Below are 22,744 nucleotides of genomic sequence, written 5' to 3'. Positions count from 1 at the left end.
TTATCAGAAATAAACAATATTAGCTGTGGAAAACAGATGGACGTTGATACTGATTTAAAGAAAGGAAACTTTTCAAACAGAAAGATGTAATATTATATCCAACTCACCCCCCACTAAAATACAGATAACTGCACCAAACATCAAATGAAACAGAATAATAACAATAAAAACTGGATTTCTGTTGTTTTATAATGTTTGGAAGAGCTGCGTTGGTCTAGTTTGTCGACCCGCATGGCAAGTGGTGAGTGCAACGTGCTAGGAATCCAGGGATCTCGGGTTCGAATCCTGGTTCGCACATGGATGTATGTGATTGTCTGTCCTCAATGAACATTGCGACATTTGAGATTAATTGAGATTAGGTTTTGAGTACCAGATATCACCTTAGCAACCTCAGACAGTTGAAACTTACTTAGCAACCAAATAAACAAACTTCTGCTATAAAAGCGAGAAATTTTGACTGAAATATTGAGACATATAGGGTCTTAACCTGTGTGTACTCTGCTCCCAAAGTCCCGCCAATAGGGCCAACCTTTGGATGACGACTTACCTGTCTGAGGATCACTTCAGAAACCTGGAAGGGGACGAGGTCTTAACCTAAACCCAAGCAGGACCTTTCGTTTGATAATCACCAGCAGAGTCAGCAATAAGGCGACCCAGGGTCTTAACCCAGGTACCTTTTTCTCACTGCTAACAGGATTTTTAGTCTTTCCACAGGAATCGGCAACATCAAGGAAATTTACACAAGCTACGTTCTTGGAATAGCGGTATCACATAAGCTGGTGATATCAATATACCGAATTGATGAGAAAAAGCAGCAACACAATACGAAATTATCCGATAATAGAATACAATCTGTTCGAAGATAGAATGGATAGATTCCGACCTGTATCTCTGGCAACAGACTAGGTGTTACCTTAGTCTTAATAAAGAGTCCGATATAAAAGGTAAATGATACCTGTGGTGTCCAAAGGAGCGGGACGCAGGTACATCACAGTTTGTGTGGGGGAAAGCTGCCTCTTAGGGACTTCCCTTTGAAAAAAAGTTGGTATTGTGTCTGACTGCCACACGAGAGACCTAGGATCGATTCCCGTGGTGGGTGATCTAAGGTTGTAATTTCCCCAGGCTTGTCTTCCCATAAAGCGGCTCTGTGCTTTACCCAACCTCAAATCAATAGGCAACTGGAGGGTAAATGCAGCCAAGCTGTGGTACTGATCACCTCCAAAAGGACAAAAATCGAGAATGTGTGGGATGGTATCCTCACATCCTTCAACTGTGTCTTCATGGCACAGTGCTACATACATGGCGAAAGTTTACCTTATTATAGTGTTTGTAATGAAATTGAAATATATTGGCATAAATACTTGTGTTTTGTGCCTGAAATGTCTCATTGCATTAGTGATAAAGAGCTGTCAAAATAATTGGTTGTAATAAACACAGTCAAAAAAGTTTTACATCAGCACGGAAAATAACAAAACATATATGAAGCACAAGGTTTATTGACAATGACAGTGGGAATACAAAAGAAAAATTGAAGAACAAGACATGTTGAATGAAAAGGGAACAAAAAGCGTACAATTTTCTCAGAAATGTGTTTAAAACGCAAATGGCACAATTCATGATGGAGGCGAAAAAACAGAACTGTCACAAGAAGACTGTTCGTCATAGCGGATCCACCAGAAACATTGTCTACCACCTGGTGTGTCCTCCCCTGGCTGCAAGAAGGTCTTGAACACGCTGTGGCATACTGAGGATGAGACGATGAAGGTGATCTTGCGGTAAGTCAACCCATTCGTCCTGTGCCGCAAGAAGAAATTCACGAAGATTGGTGGGAGCTACAGGACGGTTTGCAATGGCAGTTTTTAGCATTGCCCATGCATGTTCGATGCAATTCATGTCGGGACTTCGTGCTGGCCAGAGCATGCGACGGATATTCGTGCACTATCTGTGCACGGTGTGAACGGGCATTGTCATCCACCAAGACAAATTCATCACCAATTTCCTGATGAAATGGTTCCACAGTCGTCTGAATGTCCCTGATATAACGAACAGCGGTTTGTGTCCCTCTAATTGGAATTAGGGGCGTTCGACGTCCGAGCATGATCCCTGCCCACACCATGATTCCTCCTCCTTGGTATGGATGGACCCCCTGGACACCATGAAGCCGCTCCTGCAGTCCACGCCCTCGCCACACCCGTCCTCTTCATGAATCTGGCCTTAGACAGAGCCTACATTCATCGGTGAAGAGCACATGAGCCCAATGACCGGGTCCCCAATTTCGATGTGCATGGGTCCAATGCACACGGTCGCGCCGTTGTCATGGCAATTGGTACTGGCACCGGAGAGCTCTTCTGGAACGTAAACCACTTTCTCGGAGTCTTTTATAGACAGTTTGGTTTGACACACGCACACCAGAGGCTGCCTGGAGGGCATTAGTGATGTTCCTTGCCGTCATGGTATTCTGTTGCCTAGCTGAGAGTCAGTCGTACATAGCGGTCTTGTGCTGGTGTTGTGACGCGTGGATGACCTGTCGGTTGATGATCTGCTACTGTTCTTGTGTCTGTATACCGCCTCCAGGACCTACAGACATCGCTTTGCGCCACTCCAACAACCCCAGCTATAGCCCGTTGTGACATGCCAGTCTGCATTAGTGTGATGATCCTGGCCCGATCAAACTGCACTATCGTACGCCTAGGCATGCCTTGCACACAGCTGCACTCGCTCGCCTTCGCTAACTGGACACAAGGAACACCTAACTAACCTTCGCAGACTACCGTGGTGCTACGCTCGAACACACGCATACGCTTGCCGACTCCGGTAGTCGTCTGTGGTGATCGATATTGCACGTCGACCACGTTACTTCGCACAATGAGCTCTGCTTCATCGTTTCTTGTCCACTTAGGCATTTTGCGGACGCTATTTTCATCACTTCTCGGGTGATGCAAAACTTTTTTGACTGTGTTTAGTTAATTGGTCTAAAATTCATACATCCACAACCTGAATTCTGGATGCTTGGGCCGATTTGCATGCAAAGTGGTTAGCATAGCCTGCTAAAATGCTGGGTGTCATGGGTTCGAAACCAGACCAGGGCATAGGAGTTCTTTGTGGGTGGCTGTTCAACAATTTCATTTTAGCCCCATTCTTCATCATTGTCGCAATTATGCTAACATTGCAGGAAACAACTAATATTAACCAAATTTATAAGTCAGTCAACGGACACTCGGTTCTAGGATCCAGATCCAGGTACCCGGTTCTGGTTACCCCGAACTGTACATTGTTGACCATCCCTAGTATATATGTGGATTGATTGATTTGATTTATTTTACTTCATTTTTTGTGCCACTTTTGGCTAATTTGCAAAGATGCAGATGGGTGATGAAATTGATGAATGGACACTCCAAAAATCCATGGCCAGGCCGGGATTCGAACCCAGGAACCCTGTCATCGTAGCGCGATGTGCTAAGCACACTGCCATGGTGGCCGACCCTAGTATATATGTATTTATACACAAACCTTCCCAATGTCATAGTGGTATAATTAATGTCATTGCCTTGTAATCAAGGAGTCCCGAGGTCGATACTCAGTGGATGCACATTATGGAAGAATCGGTAATGTATTTTACAATAACTAGAATAATGTCATAACCAGCCCGTTTCGGGAACGCCACTGCTTTAGAAACATAATTCACCCTCTCAGTAAGTTGACGCATATTCTCGGAACACCCTTCACCAATTTCATTCCACCATTTCCAGTTTACAATTTAAAAGCTACCTAGTCAGATGTTCAAAAGACATGTTTCTTTCTGGTCATCTTCTAAACCTGTTGTGTGTTGGGTCGAAACGACTCTGCGTGTTCCAACCCTCTTTCTACAAGGTCATTAGGTGACCACGAGCACCTGGAGTGAGCCCGCTGCACGAAAAGTGAAAAATATGTGATGAAAATGAATTAATTACTTTTCGGGACGTTGATGCAGAAAATGAAAATATTAATCTGTGGTTCTCTAGAGACATCCTTTCTCAATGTTCAGTTAAAATCTGAAAATTTTCTGTCGACTGATTCTTGAGATAATCATGGCCAAATGTACCCCCATAAGCTTAAATGGAAAGATCGCCGGAGCAGGAGATCGCCTTAAAACCTAAAAAAAAAAAAAAACAACTTAAAACCAGTGATGAAGGAAAAGAACGCCCATGCCCAGGTCAGGATTAATAACTGTCATTGTTGCCCCTTGGAAAAAATCTTTCGAGAACTCATGTAGGCCTCAAATATTTTCATTGGGGTGATGCATTGTGTATTTATTTCCCAACCTCCTTTTGTTTTGCTCAGTCAGTCCTTATTTGTTAAGAGACCAATTGCCCCACCTGTATTTTTGGTTCAGAATATGTAAATGCTTTTGAGTAAATTGGTAAATATTTTTTTATGACTCACACCTAGTATTTCTCCTTGTTCTCCACTTCAAGGTTGTTCCTGATATTCCCTCAAATTCATATCCAAATTCATATCCAAACATTTTTTTCTACTTTACTAAGTATTCTAATAGCCCATCCCTGCATTTATGTCTTGCATGGCAGTCCCAAAAAATTATGCATTACTTTCAGCTAAAGACAGGTGAGAATTTACCCACTGTATTAGTGTAAGTAACCTTAACGAAGTGTAATATTTATGGGTTAAACTTTTAAACATTATCTGCACAGGCCTAACTAGAGTATGATCTTCATCACTTGAATGTGACAAAATATACAGGGTGCAGCATTGAATTGGGCAATTTTCCAACACTGGATATAGTTGTGACATTAAAGGTAACATGTGACTACCTCCATATTGCAGACCAATATGCATTTCCATTTAGTTATCAAAGAGTAATAGAATGGGGCACAGCTTGCATTCAGATGTAAAGGCCAACTAATAGATTCTAAACTGTTCAAGGAACACTTGAAATGTTCATCACATTTATTAATTTGAAATTGCAGAGATTTATTCCGTGGTAGAAAACATTTGTATCACTCACATCCAGTGGCGACGATTGGGTTCCAAAACTAGAGGGGGGCAAGGGCAGTTTATTTTCCCTTAGTGCATAAAGTTAGTGTGGTGCAAAAGTAAAGTGGCAAAAAGTGCAAGGGGGGGCAACTGCCCCCTCTGGCCCCCACCCCTAATTGTCGCCACTGCGGACACCTGCAAAGGAGTACGAACCAAGTTTCGCAAAAGTGCCATCGTAAATATTTTGGACCTTTGTGTGACTGGTGGTTGTTCTACAGTAAACATTTTTTGGGGGGACTCCCCTATGGCGCAGTGTAATAATAATAATAATAATAATTCCTTTATTTAGCGGGCGAGGTTCAGCTGTGGGCTGCTCTGCCACCTAACCCTTGTCATGAGCTACATAAGAAAATATAAGTATATATAATATAATAATATATGAGTACAGATGGAAAGATTGATTACACTAAAGAGACATAAAAAAATCACATTACCTACAATTACGAATATTCTCATTTCAGTAATATTAGCCATAGGATAATATAAATGTGAAAGAACAAGAAAATATATAAAAAAAGAAAATACAAATGTGAAAAGAAAAATATAAATGTAAATATTAACATAAGGTTGCATTTAAGTAAATAATAATAATAATAATAATAATAATAATTTGAAGATATTAATAAAATTCCAATAGTTACAGTTATAGAATATGAGTGTTTTGTCGTTTGTTGAGTGCCAGTTCACTTCTAGTATGTGCTGCTGTTCTGCTGCTGTTCCTGTAGAAGCATTTCTTTCAATTTAATTTTGAAACTCTTATTGAGTTTTATGGATTTAACATTTGTTGGTAGTGCATTCCATGCTTTCGGGGCAGATATAGAAAAGGATGAGGTATATAGCGTAGTCGAATGGTGAGGAATGTCAAGTTCGTTGTGACGACGTGTCACGTGTCTGTGAATTGTGTTGCGATTACATAATTTTTCAAGTAAGTACGCGGGTTTACGTTCAGTTTGCAGAACATGAATGAAAGATAGATAGTGCAGTAGCCTCCTGTTGGCCATTGTTAAAATATTATATCTGTTTAAGATGGGAAGGATGTGATCGCGTTTATCCAGGCCAAAAGTATATCTGATGCATGCATTTTGTGCGATTTGAATTTTTCTGCTGAGTTTTATCGCAAGTTTGGACCCATACACAGTGTCACAATAATCAAATAGTGGAAAAATTAAAGATTGAACTAGTCTAAGTTTACATTCTGCAGGTAGTTGATCTTGGAAACAGTAGAGATTTCTCAGAATAAAATATGCTTTTTTACATTGTGCATTGATGTGGTCCGCCCAGTCCAACGTATCGTTAACAATCAAGCCAAGATTTTTTGCTGAATTTTTACATGGAATGGTTTCATTATTAATTTTAAGGTCAATTTGCTCTACAATATAATTTTTTTGCGATTGTTTCGTTCCAATTAGCATATAAAGTGATTTTTCAGGGTTTATCTTAAGTCCATTTGATGTACACCATGTGTAAATATTATTTAAATTGGTGTTGAGTGAGGAAATACTACTTTCTAGTGCTGTACGTCTAGTCGAAAAATACAGTTGTGTATCATCTGCATAGAAATGTGGTGTGAAAAGTTTTATAACTTTATTTAAGTCTGCGGTGTAGAGGGTGAAAAGGAGAGGCCCTAAAATTGATCCCTGCGGAACCCCTGCTTTTAAAACTACAGCTTCGGAGATCTGCGAGGGTGAATTTTGAAGGAATGTTCTCTGTTTTCTATTAAGTAAATAGGATTCAAACCACCTTACGGCTACAGAGTCAAATTTAAAGTATTTGAGTTTAGATATTAACAAATCGTGTTGGACTGTGTTGAAAGCTTTACTAAAATCCAATAATATGAGAAGTGTAGAACAACGGTTGTCAATTTCACAAAGAATATCATCTGTAACTTTTGTTAAAGCTGTTGCTGTGCTATGCCGTGCACGGAACCCAGACTGAACTGTAGGTAACAAGTTGTTCGCGTCAACATAACATATTAGTTGCGAAAACACAATTTTTTCTAGTACTTTAGAGAGTAATGGCAATAGGCTTATGGGCCTTAAGTCATCGAAAGAACTGATCTCTTTTTTCTTTTGAAGAGGCAAGACTCGCGCTTCTTTCCATCTTTCTGGAAACACGCCTTTAGACAAAGAATAATTGATTATATGAGTTAATGGAGTCAGTACATATGGTAGTGCAATCTTTAACATCTTAGTGTTTATGCCGTCTGCTCCAACACTGTTTGATTTAATTTTATGCACTGCTTTGTGCACATCAATTTCGGTTACTGTGTTAAAACAAAATAATTTATCAAGTATCCCAGTTCGATACCTGATGGAGGCACATAGTGGTTTGGATCCCACTTTAAGCTGTAGGTCCAGTCCAAATTAGCCCTATTGTACATGAAGTGAACTTAAATCACCAAATAAATAAATCAATCAATTAAACAGACTTTCTCTCTGGTGTAATTTTGCCAATTCAGTATCCGAATTAGTTGCTCAAGATATATCCACCTGAACACTAAAGCACGATGGTCCTTAAAACGGAACATGAAATCAGAATATGCGTTACAAAATGTTTTTGCGTATTGCCATTTCTTTCAACAAATCGTCGTTAGCTCACGTTGTTTGAGACTTATCTACTTCTACAGTAACATGATGCAAAATATTATTGTTAGTTTGTATCTTCAGATGGGTGCAAATAGTGGGCAATGCTATTTACACATTTCAACAAACAAACAACGTAAAAATGAAACCGAGAAAAGATGTACGATTTCAAGACCAGAAAAGTGACATAAATTGAACAAGACACACAAATCTATTTCAAGACCTTCAAATCAAATTTGGAAAATATGTGGTAGTCGGTTTGACATAATAATGAAACTAATTTGAGAAGTTACAAAATCTTACAGTTATACTACAGTGACGTAGCAACATATTGCGAGGCCCTTAGATTAGAATGCAAGGCTCCATCCGTTCTTTAAATTTGAAACCTCAATCTGAATAGATACACAGTCATTGAGAAAACGTTAGCAAATTATCATATTTATATAATAGCATAATTATATTAATAATAATAAATATCTGACAAAAATTATATGTAATAGTATGCGACAGAGAAATTTATACTTGGCACAGCTACAGTAACATACTGCTGCAATTTTTATTAACCAAAGTAATAGTAATAGTACATTTATAAAGATTTTCTTCAGGCAGTAAGACACAACTGAAATATCCTTAAATATACTAAACTTTTTAAAAAAAATCAGAAATACAAACAGAATTTTTAAATATAATATATATATTATTTAATGAGTCTTTCTTTGTATACTCACTTCAACATTTGTAGGATATAAATGTCACAAACCATTTCTTCAGTAGAAAATATCAAAGGACGCACATAAAATGTCGCTGCGTGATAGAGCGATGGGGAAGAGAGTGTTGTAAACCACAATCCTCTCTAGGGGCCCTAAATTTCTACCTACTAGCTCTTCGACACAATTGGTTTCAACATCAACAAATCTTAAAACGATAGTCTTTTGTTCCATAAGTGTGAAATCTTTGAAAACGATACCATGCAAATAAGTTTATAATAACATTGCTTCTACAGAGGGAACGGTATAAGCTACAATCACGCTTGTTTATCGTACATACTCGCAAATTCATTATCTTTCCATCTGTTGAACTACTGACACTGAAATAATCTATTTATATCCGAGTGCCAGGTACACAATTTAGTAGCGAGGTGAAACAGGTTCTGAACTAGGCAACACCGCACGTCTGTGAATCGCTGGTGCTATTCAGCCATTCAAGGCCATATGCAGGAGATTTGACGTGCACTTTAATATTATCCATGCCCTTCTTCAGTTGAAAACAACGGAAACATTTAAATACCCCATAGCTTGCTCCGTGGCAGTTTGAACTGCTTTAATGTTAACATATTAAAATCGGGTAGGTTATGCAAGGTCATGAGACAGAAGAAAAGCCAAACCAAAGCCCTTTGTATTCAGCAAGAGAATAAATGGATAATGGATTAAAATGTCCAGGCAATTTTTGCATTAATGTTTCACATTAAAAAATAGATAATTTTGACTTTTTCGGGACCCCTTAGGTTTAAGGCTCCCTCCCACCTCTATGTTATGCCTCTGATTTGACGTATGAATTCAAATTGTAAGTTTAAACTAGAATATAAAGCCAGATAAAAACAAAATGTTTTCATTTTATTGCCCACAAAAATTAGCCTTTTCTATTTTTCTCACTTCTATTTATTACGTTTTTCATATCAACCTCATGGGACACGAGGCTCAGGGTGGTCACCCACTTCTCCCACCCCTTGCTATGCCAATGATTATACTAGCTCAAGGCACCTGCAACTAGCAGAAATTCAAATATTTCCATGCGTAGTGAAATATATTATGGCTGTTGGCAACGCTGACAGTAGTGCCACGTCTATCTCCAGGAACTACATTGAGTCTTCTTGACTTCTTAGTACCCGGGTAAAGACAGAAACCTGGCAAGCATCGCAGCCTGTGCACAGCTGTTGTCAATGAAGCTCGCTTGCCTGATGTCGAACACCTGGGTTTGACGTGCGTGTTGCATATTATTGTAGGTGTGCCTCTTTGCAGATGGGTTTCTTCCAGGTCTTGTGCAGGCCTCTGCTCACCTACACTATAGCTCAATTAATACTACACTGCTGGACAAAAAAAAAAAAAAAAAAAAAATGGACACTTACATTTTTTTTCTAACACATAAATTCTGATTCGAAGGCTAACAATGTTGCAGAAATTATTGGAAATAAGAAAACCTGAATATATTCAACAGAAAACAAATTAAGATTTATTGTTAATAAGTTAAATTAGAACAAGAAATGAAAGTTGCAGAAAACTACCAAAAAGAAAAAAGGAAATCTTAGCAATATATATTTTTTAATATTGTTAACTGGTACTGGTGGGGTATATAAGCTGTCTAGTAGTGGGTGTTACCTTCCTGGGCATCAATTACAGCTTGTAATAGCCGTGGAATACTTCGAATAAGGTTTGCAAACACTTCCTAGTCCAATTACTCACATTCTTCTTGAATAGCACATCTTAACTCTTCAATTGTTTCTGGAACTATTACGTGGTTTCTGTTATGTTGTTTCAGTTGATCCCAGACGTGCTCTATCGGATTTAGGATGGGACTTTGTGGTGGCCATTCTAACCACGTAATCCCAAATTCGTCCAGGTACTCCGTGACAATATTTGCAATGAGGAAGCGCGTTCTCATGCATAAAAACAAAGTCTGGGCCTATGAATGGTGTACATGGTACTACATGATCTGCCAAACATTCTGTAATATACCTGCGAGCTGTCATTACCCCATTCTCTACAAGAACCAACTCTGTCATCCTTGTAAAGAGATACCTCCCCAGACCATGACACCACCACCTCCAAAGGGTGTTATTTCAATGAAACAACATTGTGCATAATGCTCATTAGGTCTTCTATACACATGTTCACGCCCGTCAGATGAACGTAGGTTGAAGTTTGACTCATCGGAGAATAAAATCTTTTCCTACTGCTCCACATTCGAATGTAAGTGTTGTGTAGCAGATTCCAGTCTTCGCTTCTAGTGACATACTAACAACCTGGGACCTGTAGCCAGCCTCTGAGATGATAAACCACTTTCATTCAGTCTTCTATGAACTGTTCGTGAAGAAACCACAGCTCTATGAACATTTCTCAAATGCTGTGCCACAATATTTGAAGTCGTCCGACGGTCTCTTAAGTCTATGATAAACATGAAACGATCTTCCCGTGCTGTTGTGCATCGTTTCCGACCAGAACCCAGTCTTCTACCATAGGAACCAGTTTCATCATATCGTCTGATAGCTTCATGGATAGTACTTCATGCTATATTTAGCACCCTGGTAATATAGCACACACTACGACCATCATCACAAAGATCTACTGCTTTTACTACCTCTTCACGTCTCATTTTCAAGCTAGCAAACTTAAATACACTTGAAAAAATAACACCAGCAATGACAATGGCAATAATATCTGTTACTATGAACCAAAATGCATGGCGCTCTAGACATTAAACATATCAACAGGAGTTGAAAATCAATAAATTTGAACAAAATTGCATGAAATTTATTTTGAGCCTAGTAGGTGTTCCAAATAAGTAAATACGAGTAAATATATAAATAAATAAATAATTATCAGAGAAAGTATGGAAAATGTTCAATAATGAATGTTCAATTGTTCAATACTTAACTGAGAGCATAAGTCATAAGTAATTGCAATTCAGATGTCAAATATTAAAGTGTCCGTTTTTGTTTTTTTGGCCAGCAGTATATATGTTCAGAATGTAAATGTTTAGTGGCTGTGGTCTTATATATGGAACTAGCAATGGTATGAGAAATTGTATGCAACATGTTATAATGCCACTTCTCATTAAAATACATGAGATACACCACATTTGAATAGATGGGTGGGAATAAGTTGCTTCAAAAGTCTTGTCGCAAACCTCAAGTCTATTCCAGCTTGTAAAAATAAACTAGTGAGAAACAGCAGGTAGGCTAACCAAGTTTGTAAACCCGAACCTCCCTGATAACCAAGACAAGAAGATAGCCATCATCCTATACACAGGTAACCTCTGTGCAGTAATCAGTCATATTCTTTGAAAACACAACATTAAGGTGATCCACAAACTGCCACCGAAAGTCATAAATCAACTTCGAAATCCTAAGGACGACTTAGGACAGAAGACACCCGGTGCTTTACTGTATGAGCTCTTCCTGCGGTATAACCTACATTGGACAAACAGGGAAGACAATCAAACCATGTTGCAAAAAACATGCCAGCTTCATCAAGAATTTTCACCCCATAAAAATCAGGGTTAGCAGAACATTATATCCTGGAGGGTCATTGAATTGACTTCACAACCACCAAGATCATCAACTACTGGTACCAAATTATTAATGAAGCAATAGCCAGGGCTACAAGACTAGTTAGTTCATTTGAAGTCTCCAGCCTAACTATTGCCTAATTTTGTGGGAGTAGGAAAAGGTTTATTATCCATTTGCCTTGACTCATCTCTCAACAGGTTGCTAGATATCAGGGCTTTCCCCGAGTTGCTAGCTTCCTGGAAATGAAGCCTGCTCGAAAAGGTTTATTATCCATCTCTGCACTTCAGTCCCTGAAGATGAGAGTGACCTTAGCTCTTGAAAGCTTGGAAGCCTATCTAGAAATTACTTGTTGGCTGATTTCCAAAGAAAACCTCTTCATAATTACTTGTTGGCTGATTTCCCAAGAAAACCTCTTCATCATTCGCCACAAAGAATTATTTCATCTTGGAATTGTTAGTAACTTCATGACATGCTGTAATTTCATGAAGTGATGTCTCTTGCAGTTTGCCATTTACATTTCTTCAGTTTCTATTAAAATGATAAATGATTTATGTTGCTTATTACATTGAAAAATTGTGTAGTTTTAGACATTGTATAAATGGAGTGAGTGAAGATAATATCGAGTTTGTATCACTGCAGTCATCAGTCCTTAAATATTCAAGAAACGATATCACCTCCCTCCTCTGTATGCAGCCATATTCCTCGCTTACATAATTACTTGTCTCTCCATTGCACAGAGATTTTGCTTGTGTGGAACTATATGATTGAACTAATGATGCCTGTTGCGCCAGAGAAAACCACACTTCCACGAGCCTTGGGGCAACATACTATTGCAGAGAAAACAAGGAGCTAACTGCATGTGTGTGACTTACATGTCTGACAGAAACCAGGTCTTTCTGTCCATGTTCCCCACTTCACTATTCTTCCCTTTAATTCCTAAACTCAAATTTTTGTTGAATAATAAAATGGTGTAATTTTTTTATCTACTGAAGCCTAAATGGTCAAATAATGTCCATTAATGTGACATTTTAAGTAAGTCTGTATGATAACTTTGTTACATTCCCACAACTGCGGGGTGTGAGTGACTCAACACTGTATCTGAAACAGACACATGCAGTTGCAGAACACAGTTAATTACCCTCAGCTCCTGTAGTCAGCATCATGAGAACTCCCAAAAGTCTGCACTGGAACCATCTCAGATGGGCAGAAGAAAACTCGAACCACAGGATATAAGTTTTATCTAGTTTTATTTAGGTAAGTCAATTTATGTACATGGGGGAAAAGTAGGAGCACGAGACTGAGAAACCGGTTCCTTTGAAATTTAGAAACGCGATAACTTCTTAAATATCCATCTGAGATCGTTCCTAAGAACTTGACTCAGTTACCGTTAAAAACCTTGTGTGGGTGTGAGCGACTCTACACTAGGCCTATGACCAGACCCACGCAGGTGCGGATATTAAGAAACAACTCCCTTTGCAATGAAATTTGGCTCATTTATACCCGATTTCTGTACTCTCGTACCCCTGACTAGTAAGTTATAAAGACAAACTATTTCTAAAATTACAATGAAAGGAGCAGAATGTACATAAGTTGGATTTGATAAATTATCCAATATGTTTTGATACATCTTTTTCAGCTAACAAATACTTGTACATTCATAAATATAAAATTAAAAACGTCTGCCATTAGTTTCTTACATAAAGGTTAGTACATCAACATCTTTTGAAATTTAATAGGCGTTCATTCGATTACATCATAATACTTAGTTTATTGGAACAATCAACTCTATTCTTTTTGTCATGACATATCCTTTACTTTCCAACTTTTTACTTTGTGCCTTATACAATTTTATGTTTCTTTCTTTATAATTGATCTAACAAATTTATTAAACTAAGCAAAGTGTAACAACTTAGAAACATACCAATTGACTGGATTCGCTTCTCATCAGAGGAATATTTTATTTTTACAATGCAGTGTCAACTTGTATACCTAGTATAGAATTAATCACATTTTGTTTTTTATATACAGGGTGACTTGTAATTGGATGTATTCCCTGAAATGGATTAAAGTAGAGGCAATTTGCAATAAATTTAACCATATGATACCCCGTTCAAAAATTAGTAGTTTTAGAGATAATCGAATTTCTATTGTTTTTTTTTTTTAACAAAATGACAATTTTCCACATAAAAAGATGAATTGAGAAAAAACTGCTCATTGTATGGTACATATTTCAGCGTTTTCTAATAGCTAACAAATAAGTGGTTCGTTGAAAAGAAAAGTTATTTCCCAAATAACAATCACATGTAAGTAATGGGTGAGTCTAAACTTACAAGTGGTGATAAAAAAATACACTCTTAGTTTACTAGGCAATGTATTAATAACAAAAATGGTATGACACGAAGCATACAAATTACTTAAATTACTTCCTTGGGTCATCAGCTATCCAACAAGGTACAAATGTTGCTAACATTCACATTTGTGTACAAGAAATAATACTAGCTTCATTTTCATGTGAGTTTAATCAACGAACATTACAATTAAAGAATATTACACATCTTGCTCAAAGTGGCACCTCCGTTACAAATGCAGGCATGCAGGTATTTACGGACATTTCTTCTCATAACTCGTGCTGTGATGGTGTCCTTGATGTGTTGACCAGCTGTTAAGATCCTCTCCCGGAGCTCTTCTTGCAAGTTTACCGGTGTGTTGTAAACTAAGTCTTTCATGTGGCCCTAAATTAAGAAGTCGCAAGACGTCAAATTGGGGGATCGAACCGGCCAGGGAATCAGGCCACCTCGGCCAATCCATTTCTTCGGGTAATTTTTATCCAACCACACAGGCAGAGCGTCATGAACAATCATTTGATCGAGCCATTTTTTCTACCCCAAATCTTAAATGGCATCACTTATGAACATTTTTTGAGGAACGGGATGGCAATGATGTTGGAGGATATGCCTCAAGCCTCAAGACGTGACATGATTTACCAGCATGATGGCTGCCCAGCTCGATTCCCCGATCGATTTGACGCCTTGCGACTTTTACATTTGGAACCCGTGAAAGACTTAGTTTACAAGACACCGGAAAACTCGCAAGAAGAGCTCAGGGAGAGAATATTAACAGCTGGTCAACACATCAAGGACACCATCACATCACGAGTTACGAGATCAAATGTCCGTAAAAACCTCCGTGCCTGCATTCGTAACGGAGGTGCCCACTTTGAGCAAGACGTGTAATGTTCTTTAATTGTATTGTGCATTGATTCCATTCACATGAAGATGAATGAAGTATTATTTCTTGTACACAAAAGTTAATGTTAGCAACATTTGTACCTTGTTGGATAGCAGATGACTCAAGGAAGTAATTTAAGTAATGTGTACGCTTCGTGTCATACCATTTTTGTTATTAATACGTTGCCAAGTAAACTAAGAGTGCAATTTTTTATCATCACTTGTAAGTTTAGACCCATCCGTTACTTACATGTGATTGTTATTTGGGACAAACTTTTTTTTTTTCAACGAACCACTTATTTGTTAGCTATCAGAAAATGCTGAAATATGTGCCATACAATAAGCAGTTTTTTTCTCAATTCATCTTTTTATGTAGAAAATTGTAATTTTTTTTAAGAAAAACAAAAAACAATAGAAATTCGATTATCTCTAAAACTACTAATTTTCGGACAGGGTATCATATAGTCAAATTTATTGCAAATTGCCTCTACTTTAACCCCATTCAGGGAATACATCTAATTACAAGACACCCTGTGTATATATATATACAGGGTGACTGGTAATTAGATGTATTCCCTGAAAGGAGTTACAGTAGGGACAATTTGCAATAAATTTGACCATATGATACCCCTTCCGAAAATTAGTAGTTTTCGAGATAATAGAATTTCTTTTGTTTCTTTAAAAAAATGACAATTTTCCACATAAAAAGATGAATTGAGAAAAAACTGCTCATTCTGTGGAACTTATTTCAGCATTTTCTGATAGCTAACAAATAAGTGGTTCGTTGAAAAAAAAGTTTTTTCCCAAATAACAATCACATGTAAGTAACGGGTGGGTCTAAACTTACAAGTCATGATAAAAAAATGCACTCTTGGTTTACTTGGCAACGTATTAATAACAAAAATTTTATGACACGAAGCGTACAAATTACTTAAATTACTTCCTTGTGACATCTGTTATCTAACAAGCTACAAATGTTGCTAACATTCACATTTTGGTACAAGAAATAATACTTCATTCTTCTTCATGTGAATGGAATCAATGAACAATACAATTAAAGAACATTGCATGTCTTGATCAAAGTGGGCACCTCCGTTAGGAATGCAGGCACGCAGGTTTTTGCGGACATTTGGTCTCTTAACTCATGATGTGATGGTGTCCTTGATGTGTTGACCAGCTGTTAAGATCCTCTCCCTGAGCTCTTCTTGGGAGTTTACCGGTGTCTTGTCATGTTGCTCCAAATGTAAAAGTCGCAAGGCGTCAAATCGATCGGGGGATTAAGCTGGGCAGCCATCATGCTGATAAATCATGTCACGTCTTGTAGCTAGAGGCACATCCTCCATCAACATTGCCATCCCGTTCCTCAAAAAATGTTCATAGGTGATGCCATTTAAGATTTAGGGCAGGAAAAATGGTTCAATCAAATGATTGTTGATTACGCCCATCCATACTTCTGTCTGGGCGTGCGACAGTGGCTGGATGAAAATTACCCAAAGAAATGGATTGGCCGAGGTGGCCCGATTCCCTGGCCGGCTCGATCTCCCGATTTGACGCCTTGCGACTGTTACATTAGGATCCACATGAAAGACTTAACAAGACACTGGTAAACTCGCAAGAAGAGCTCAGGGAGAGGATCTTAAGAGCTGGTCAACACATCAAGGACACCATCACATCATGAGTTACTAGACCAAATGTCCGCAAAAACCTGTGTGCTTGCATTCCTAACGGAGGTGCCCACTTTGATCAAGACGTGCAATGTTCTTTAATTGTATTGTTCACTGATTCCATTCACATGAAGATGCATGAAGTATTATTTCTTGTACACAAATTTGAATGTTAGCAACATTTGTAGCTTGTTAGATAACAGATGTCACAAGGAAGTAATTTAAGTAATTTGTACACTTCGTGTCATACCATTTTTGTTATTAATACGTTGCCAAGTAAACTAAGAGTGCAATTTTTTATCATCACTTGTAAGTTTAGACCCATCCGTTACTTACATGTGATTGTTATTTGGGACAAACTTTTTTTTTTCAACGAACCACTTATTTGTTAGCTATCAGAAAATGCTGAAATATGTGCCATACAATAAGCAGTTTTTTTCTCAATTCATCTTTTTATGTAGAAAATTGTAATTTTTTTTAAGAAAAACAAAAAACAATAGAAATTCGATTATCTCTAAAACTACTAATTTTCGGACAGGGTATCATATAGTCAAATTTATTGCAAATTGCCTCTACTTTAACCCCATTCAGGGAATACATCTAATTACAAGACACCCTGTGTATATATATATACAGGGTGACTGGTAATTAGATGTATTCCCTGAAAGGAGTTACAGTAGGGACAATTTGCAATAAATTTGACCATATGATACCCCTTCCGAAAATTAGTAGTTTTCGAGATAATAGAATTTCTTTTGTTTCTTTAAAAAAATGACAATTTTCCACATAAAAAGATGAATTGAGAAAAAACTGCTCATTCTGTGGAACTTATTTCAGCATTTTCTGATAGCTAACAAATAAGTGGTTCGTTGAAAAAAAAGTTTTTCCCAAATAACAATCACATGTAAGTAACGGGTGGGTCTAAACTTACAAGTCATGATAAAAAAATGCACTCTTGGTTTACTTGGCAACGTATTAATAACAAAAATTTTATGACACGAAGCGTACAAATTACTTAAATTACTTCCTTGTGACATCTGTTATCTAACAAGCTACAAATGTTGCTAACATTCACATTTTGGTACAAGAAATAATACTTCATTCTTCTTCATGTGAATGGAATCAATGAACAATACAATTAAAGAACATTGCATGTCTTGATCAAAGTGGGCACCTCCGTTAGGAATGCAGGCACGCAGGTTTTTGCGGACATTTGGTCTCTTAACTCATGATGTGATGGTGTCCTTGATGTGTTGACCAGCTGTTAAGATCCTCTCCCTGAGCTCTTCTTGGGAGTTTACCGGTGTCTTGTCATGTTGCTCCAAATGTAAAAGTCGCAAGGCGTCAAATCGATCGGGGGATTAAGCTGGGCAGCCATCATGCTGATAAATCATGTCACGTCTTGTAGCTAGAGGCACATCCTCCATCAACATTGCCATCCCGTTCCTCAAAAAATGTTCATAGGTGATGCCATTTAAGATTTAGGGCAGGAAAAATGGTTCAATCAAATGATTGTTGATTACGCCCATCCATACTTCTGTCTGGGCGTGCGACAGTGGCTGGATGAAAATTACCCAAAGAAATGGATTGGCCGAGGTGGCCCGATTCCCTGGCCGGCTCGATCTCCCGATTTGACGCCTTGCGACTGTTACATTAGGATCCACATGAAAGACTTAACAAGACACTGGTAAACTCGCAAGAAGAGCTCAGGGAGAGGATCTTAACAGCTGGTCAACACATCAAGGACACCATCACATCATGAGTTACTAGACCAAATGTCCGCAAAAACCTGTGTGCTTGCATTCCTAACGGAGGTGCCCACTTTGATCAAGACGTGCAATGTTCTTTAATTGTATTGTTCACTGATTCCATTCACATGAAGATGCATGAAGTATTATTTCTTGTACACAAATGTGAATGTTAGCAACATTTGTAGCTTGTTAGATAACAGATGTCACAAGGAAGTAATTTAAGTAATTTGTACACTTCGTGTCATACCATTTTTGTTATTAATACGTTGCCAAGTAAACCAAGAGTGCATTTTTTTATCATGACTTGTAAGTTTAGACCCACCCGTTACTTACATGTGATTGTTATTTGGGAAAAACTTTTTTTTCAACGAACCACTTATTTGTTAGCTATCAGAAAATGCTGAAATAAGTTCCATAGAATGATCAGTTTTTTCTCAATTCATTTTTTTATGTGGAAAATTGTCATTTTTTAAAGAAACAAAAGAAATTCGATTATCTCGAAAACTACTAATTTTCGGACGGGGTATCATATGGTCAAATTTATTGTAAATTGTCTCTACTTTAACCCTTTTCAGGGAATACATCTAATTACCAGTCACCCTGTATATATATATATATATAAAATCAATGGTTTGAGAGTAACTACTTGATGTTAAATCTCTTACAAAATGTGGAAAGGCATTTGAATCAGTCATACAGTTTTTGCTTTTTGTATCACACATTGTGATAAAAAATGAGTGGAACATTAATTTGGACGTTCTTAATGGCGACATCAATAATTCGATGTGTTATTGAAAAAATATTGGTTGAGTTATGAATAGAATTTGCATTGTATAGATTTTGATGTTTAAATGTAAAGTATAGTAGCTAAAAACATACTAGTTGATATACAACTGAAGGTTTCCAAATCTTAACATTTTTTTGGGTAAAATCAGTAGCTATGTAAAAGAATGGAGAAATGAATGTTCTTGAGATCACCTTAGCACATTTTTTTTGCCAATCAGTATGGTCCCAATTTACATTTGTAGTATCCAGATGCTGTGCAAGAGTATAAACATCTTATTCATCCCTATTCTAGGATTACAGAAAAATATACCTTTTGATACATATTAAATTACACATATTAATAGGTGACTACAAATTTGTGTCAACAAACTTGAAATTACCTTTAATTTCAAATAATGGGGCATGCAATTTGTAGTCACACTGAAAGTAGGTATGGTCTGACAGCTTCACATTTAGCCTGCAGACGTAAAATGATTTTGTGAAGATGTTCTAGGAAATTAGAGGGGGATATCATGGATGTCATATGCATTCCCTCTCATCTCATATATTTGAGAATCTGCATAGTAAAGAAAGGTTTTGTAATTATTATTTAAATTGAAAAGATTTACACTTTGCAAATGCGTATTCGGATACACACATGTTAGAACCTCATTTGCAACTAAAAAAAGGAAACTTGCTTGAGAGGGTTTCGAACATGCATCCTTCAGATTGTGAACCTGTAATGCTAATCATTCATCTACATCTTCTACCGGTAGTCGAGCATTTATTTTATTTACAATGTAAGCTGTTTCAATTGGTTCATCACTGCCGACTTTCTTGTCACTCATTTCTTTTCAGATGTGGTTGTTTTTCCAGATAGCTATATTAGTTTACCTTCTGCCACCCACGAAAATCCTTGTGGAATACATTATTGAGATGCAACTCCCAGACTAGAGAATATCTTACTTTAAATAAAATGAAGTGGGAATGACGTGTTCAGTCACACATTTAACCTTAATATTTTTTCATGTTTGAAGTTTAACTTGCAATGCTACCATCAACCGAGCATTTAAATTCTGGACAAATTATACATTTCACCCTTGCCAGTAACAAATCTATTCTGCAGTCATCAAAAATAATTACTTCCTTGTCAAATATTTAGTCTATTCATATGGTATAATGCAAAGAGATGATTGGAATGTCTTGTAGCATATGTTGGCAAGAACAATTTCTTAATTTATTTTTCTTTCTTATTCTAGAGTCTTAGTGAAATCCATGCACATGGAAAAATCTTCATCAAGATTTAATCACCTTCATAGGTGTACCAGTGATAAGTCACACACCTCCAGAATTTGGAATAAAACATTTTGTGCTGAAGATTCTGGGAAGAAACACACATGCATTCAAACTGGCCGCAGAACAGTTTCATGTAACATTCACGAGATGTTCCAGAATAAACATTCTGTGAAAGATCATTTACTGGACCATTTGAATGCAGTAGCACATTTCCCCTTATTATGTGAAAAGCCAGTTGAACAGAAGAATAAATGTGATTATTACTTGCGGAGACATGCTGGTGGAAAGGATTGCAGCTGTGGTACTCATAAAAGATCATTTGCTACAAAGTCTTACTTCCCTTGTCCAGAAAAGAAGCTTGCTCGTAAAATATGTCGTAAAAAAATTAGAACAGAAAATGCAGGGATTGGTCGTTCAAGTGTTGATATGATTGAAAAACCACATCTCTGCGACATTTGTAAAAAGTGTTTCAAGTTTAAATCAGTTCTGAGTATCCACATGCTGTGTCATAATGATGAAAAACCCTACCAGTGTGATATATGTAAGAAGTCTTTGAAGAATAAATTAAAGCTTAACAGGCACATGTGGTGTCATGCTGTTGAGAAACCGTTCCAATGCAGCATATGTAAAAGGTATTTCAGTCTGAGATCACAATTAAACATACATATGCGGTGGCATATGGATGGAAAACAATTCCAGTGTGATATATGTAAAATGTCTTTCACACTTAAATCAGAACTTAAGAGGCATGTGTGGTATCATACTGATGTAAGGGCATTTCAATGTGACACATGTAAAATGTCCTTCAAGGAGAAAAGGAATCTTAACAGGCATGTGCGGTGTCATACTGATGCAAAACCATTCCAATGTGATACATGTAAAAAGTCTTTCAAGGAGATGGCACTTGCTAAACTCCACATGAAGTGTCATTCTGATGAAAGACCATACAGTTGTGATATATGTAAGAAGACAATGAAGCATAAATCATCACTTAGAATCCACATAAAGTGTCATGCTATTGAGAAACCTTTCCAGTGCAATACATGTCAAAGGTCTTTCAAGTGTAGGCAACACCTTATAATACACATGCGGTGCCATACAGATGTAAAACCATTCCAATGTGACATGTGTAAGAAATCTTTCAAGAAGAAATCAAGTCTTCATTCCCACATGAAGTGTCATGTAGATGAAAAACCATTCCAGTGTGGCATATGTAATAAGTCTTTTAAGATGAAAGGAGTTCTTCAAGGCCACATTCTATGCCATATGGATGAAAGACCTTTTCAGTGTCATATGTGTGAGAAGTCTTTCAATCTTAAAACCCAGATTACCAAGCATATGTTGTGTCATTCTGATGTAAAACCATTCCAGTGTGAGATATGTGGAAAGTCTTTTAAGGCCAAATCATATTTTAATATCCACATGCGGTGCCACAAAAAACTTTCCTAGTGTCACAAATGTAAATACATAGATTTTGAAGGACAAATCAAGTCTTGACACTAATTTCTGTGTTGTGTGCATGAGAAACAATTTGAGTGTGAGATATGTAAAAAGGTCTTTCAAACTGAAATCGTAACAGAAATATGCAATGCATACTTATGACAATACTATTCCAATGTAACACATGTAAAAGGTCTTCCCAGGAAAATCACATATTTATATACACATGCAGTGTCATTCGGATGAAAAATCATACCAGCATAAGGTATGTGGGAAATCTTTAAAGAATAACTCATTGCTTAACAAGCACATGCAGTAGGTATCATACTGAAATAGGAACCCTTCCAGTGAAACAATTGTAAAAACATTTTCAATCATCAATAATCCATTAATATACATGTGCACTCTCATGTTCGTGAAAAATCACACCAGTATGACATGTTAACAGTCTTTCAAAAAATTTCAAACATTTAACAGCCACTTGCAGTGTTATGCAGATAAAAAACCATTGCAACTCATCATGTGTGAAATGTCTTTCAACCATAAATCATACCTTAGCATCCAAGTTCAATGTCATATGCTGACGAACCATACTTGTTGAAATTTCAAAAGAAGTACTTCACAGTTTGACTCTGTGAAATCAAGTAAATCAAGTTCTTTAAACTGAAACGGGTGGGGTGCCAGCTTGTAACACAATGGGCGT

The 22,744-nt window shown here is 37.3% G+C and overlaps 1 protein-coding gene across 1 annotated transcript in view; it reads left to right on the top strand.

The window, feature by feature from the left end:
* Nucleotides 1–22,050, top strand: part of LOC146002773 (uncharacterized) — a 32,946-nt gene extending 10,896 nt beyond the window's left edge. Inside the window, exon 4 of the mRNA XM_083140709.1 lies at nucleotides 20,565–22,050. Coding sequence (XP_082996835.1) covers nucleotides 20,565–22,050 — 1,486 coding nt within the window. The remainder of the gene's footprint in view (nucleotides 1–20,564) is intronic.
* The last annotated feature ends 694 nt before the right edge of the window (nucleotides 22,051–22,744 follow it).

Source organism: Lepisma saccharinum, chromosome 19, assembly GCF_977018435.1.
Source record: "Lepisma saccharinum chromosome 19, izLepSacc3.1, whole genome shotgun sequence".
NCBI lineage: Eukaryota > Metazoa > Arthropoda > Insecta > Zygentoma > Lepismatidae > Lepisma > Lepisma saccharinum.
Note: the sequence above shows the minus strand (reverse complement) of the source record. Positions and strands in the feature narration are given on the sequence as shown.